The sequence below is a fragment of the Ailuropoda melanoleuca genome, unplaced genomic scaffold (genome assembly GCF_002007445.2).
Source record: "Ailuropoda melanoleuca isolate Jingjing unplaced genomic scaffold, ASM200744v2 unplaced-scaffold7775, whole genome shotgun sequence".
Lineage (NCBI taxonomy): Eukaryota > Metazoa > Chordata > Mammalia > Carnivora > Ursidae > Ailuropoda > Ailuropoda melanoleuca.
The window spans coordinates 1-3,163 of record NW_023253075.1 but is presented as its reverse complement, the minus strand read 5'-3'; the positions used below and the strand labels follow the sequence as shown (position 1 = coordinate 3,163).

Sequence of the window (3,163 nt, the reverse complement as noted above, 5' to 3'; positions counted from 1 at the left end):
CCTATCCCATTCCCCCCACCCCCCTCCCCTCTGAAGCCCTCAGCTTGTTTCCCAGAGTCCACAGTCTCTCATGGTTCATTTGTTAAAAAGTCTATATACCCAAAGAAATCTACACATTTAATGCAATCCTTATCAAATTACCATCAACAGTTTTCATCAAGCAGGAACAAACTATCCCAAAATATGTTTGGAACCACGAAAGGCCCTGAATAGCCAAAGCAATCCTGAAAAAGAAAAGCAAAGCTGGAGGCATCACGATTCAGAGATGCAGTAATTAAGACAGAATGGTACAACACAGAAACAGACACATAGATCAATGGAACAGAATAGAAAACCCAGAAATGGACATACAACTACATGGTTAAGTAATCTTTGGCAAAGCAGAAAGAATATCCAATGGAAAAAAAAAAGATAGTCTCTTTAAGAAATTGTGTTTGGAAAACTGGACAGCAACCTGCAGAAGAAAGAAACTGGACCACTTTCTTACACCGTATACACAAATAAATTCATTTAGATGAAAGACCTAATTCAGTGATAAAACATAGAAGACTCTAACCAACCCTTCGCCTCAATGGATGAATAAACCCCCTCAGTTGTGGACACTAGTCTTCCGTGTTTCGATAAGCAGATGCACAGTAGGAACTATACATTTATTTTTTTCCCCGTCAATCAGAGCTTTTATTTATTTATTTATTCCTTTAATAATAATTTTTATTATATTATGTTAGTCACCATACAGTACATCCCTAGTTTTTGATGTAAAATTCCATGATTCATTACTTGTGTATAACACCCAGTGCACCATGCAATTCGTGCCCTCCTTACTACCCATCACCGGCCTATCCCATTCCCCCACCCGCCTCCCCTCTGAAGCCCTCAGTTTGTTTCCCAGAGACCATAGTCTCTCGTGGTTCATTCCCCCTTCTGTTTGAACTATACATTTTTTTTTAAAGAAAGAACTATTTTGAGTAGTAATAAAATGCATGTTTTGAAATTTTGCTTTGTCATATTTATGGTCATTCTGACACTAAGACCATATCAGGTGGATCTGTTTATTCAAATTTGTCTTTCCATGGAGACTCCACTGGAAGAGTGATGTTTGCTAATCAGTCCTTGCCAGGGGCTATGGAGGCTTTTTGGACTGGAGCTGACTCAAGAGAGTAAAAGCAGGAGACCAGTGAGGAAACACAGGAGCAAGTTTATGGAATAAGTGCCTGACATGAAGCTTTGGATTTCTGAGGCACGCATTTCAAACACAACCATGGTGAATAAACACACTGTCAGTTGGGACACAATTACCAGGGAAGTACTCAGCCTGCTCGAGCCATGAAGTACGACCTCAGAAAGCTCTGGGTCACCTCCATGCAGACACATGAGTGACCCTGCTTTCCCCTTTAACACCCAATTTCTGCTCATTTAAATTCTCCAATAAATCCTGAACCTACAATCCCCTAACCATTTTGGCTATGGACCCTAATAAAGGCAGATCGTTCAGGGGAGCTCACTCTCTCCGTCCCTCTCAATGCGTTTCTACCTCTCTGAAACCTCTCCAAAAGGCCTTAGGGCATCCCCTGTGCCCTCGAGGACCTGTTAGTACTAAACTTGGTTTTGTTAGAGTCTCTGATGGTGCTGCTGAGGCCTGTCTTGCAGTCACAGTGAGAACCCAAGGGCTGGTGCAGCCACAGCAGAGGCTCTGGTCAGGGGAAGCATCTGTGGGAATGTCCACAAGCACAGGGGCGCAGGGGGTGCCCAGGCTTTCCTAGTGCGAGCATCGCTGTCAGGAGCCTGAGACTTAAACAGAACAAGGTTAGAGTCCACATTCAGGAAGAGGAATGAGGTGGTGATGAAACAAGATTGACAGACTCTAGGTGAAAACGGGGGTTTTGTGTTTTCATCAACAATAAAGTCATATGAAGGGCTTAGTGGCCAACTGTATATTCTTCCATATAAAGAATACAACTCATGATGTTCTTTTGGGAAATCCAGGGAAAACTTACTTGGCATGATGTAAGTCATTTGGAACGAAACTATTTTTAAGAAATCCAAGATGACCCATGTAAGATACAGAGATTTCCAGGCATTTGTGATTTAAGATTGGGGAAAACATTAAGAATATATGAAAGTGGACAAAGGGGAAACAGTGTGTGTATCAGACAGAGCAGAAGCTTAATAAAGTGAATTACTTAAATGTATGGAGAAGTTGAATTCAAACAAATGGAAATCCAGGAAATAAATAGAAGGACCAGATTCTATTTCCACAGGCTGGTTGATGAATAGCAGTTCCAGCTTTGAGGCTATGAGGCCTGCAATCATGGGCATTTCTTCAGTGCCAGGACGATGGGCCCTTACATCACTGGAACCCCAGTGATTCTTTTCAGAGCCCTCTTTATGTTTCTGTTCCTCAGGCTGTAGATGAAGGGGTTCAGCATGGGCGTGACCACCGTGTACATCACCGAGGCCTCTGCACTTGTGTGGGAGCTCTGGGTAGCAGCAGAGCTAAGGTACACTCCTAGGCTGGTGCAATAAAATAAGGAGACAACCAAAAGATGAGATACACAGGTGNTGTGCAATAAAATAAGGAGACAACTGAGAGGTGAGATGCACAGGTGGAAAATGCTTTATACTTGCCCTGAGCTGATGAGATCCTAAGTATGGAGGAAACAATCTTAGAGTAAGAGTAAAGGATCCCAGCTAGGGGACCACCACCCAGAAGCACAATTAGAAAATACATCAACATGTCATTAAGAAAGGGGTCAGAACAGGCAAGTTGGATGATCTGATTGAGTTCACAGAAAAAATGGGGAATTTCCACCTCTGTACAGAAGGACAGCCGCAACAGCACTGAGCTCTGTAATGAGGAATTCAGAACACTGATGATCCAGGACACCAGAACCAGCAGTTCACAGAGCCGGAGGTTCATGATGACCGTGTAGTGCAGGGGGTGACAGATGGCCACAAAGCGGTCATAAGCCATCACACTCAGGAGTAAATTGTCCAGGCATCCAAACACAACAAAAAAAAATATCTGGCTGAGGCAGCCTTCATAGGTTACGACCTTGCTCTGAGTCTGGATGTTCCACAGCATCTTGGGGACGGTGGTGGAGGTGAAACAGATGTCAGCAAAGGACAGGTTGGCCAGGAAGAAGTACATGGGGGTGTGGAG

The 3,163-nt window shown here is 43.5% G+C and overlaps 1 protein-coding gene across 1 annotated transcript; it reads right to left on the bottom strand.

Moving 5' to 3' along the window:
* Nucleotides 1–2,349: 2,349 nt before the first annotated feature.
* LOC117800770 (olfactory receptor 19-like) lies at nt 2,350–3,160 on the bottom strand (the record flags this gene model as incomplete). The annotated part of the gene is made up of 2 exons (XM_034653330.1): nt 2,350–2,514; nt 2,556–3,160. Coding segments are annotated over 2 exons (770 nt in total), but the record flags the coding sequence as incomplete, so codon positions are not given.
* Nucleotides 3,161–3,163: the final 3 nt, after the last annotated feature.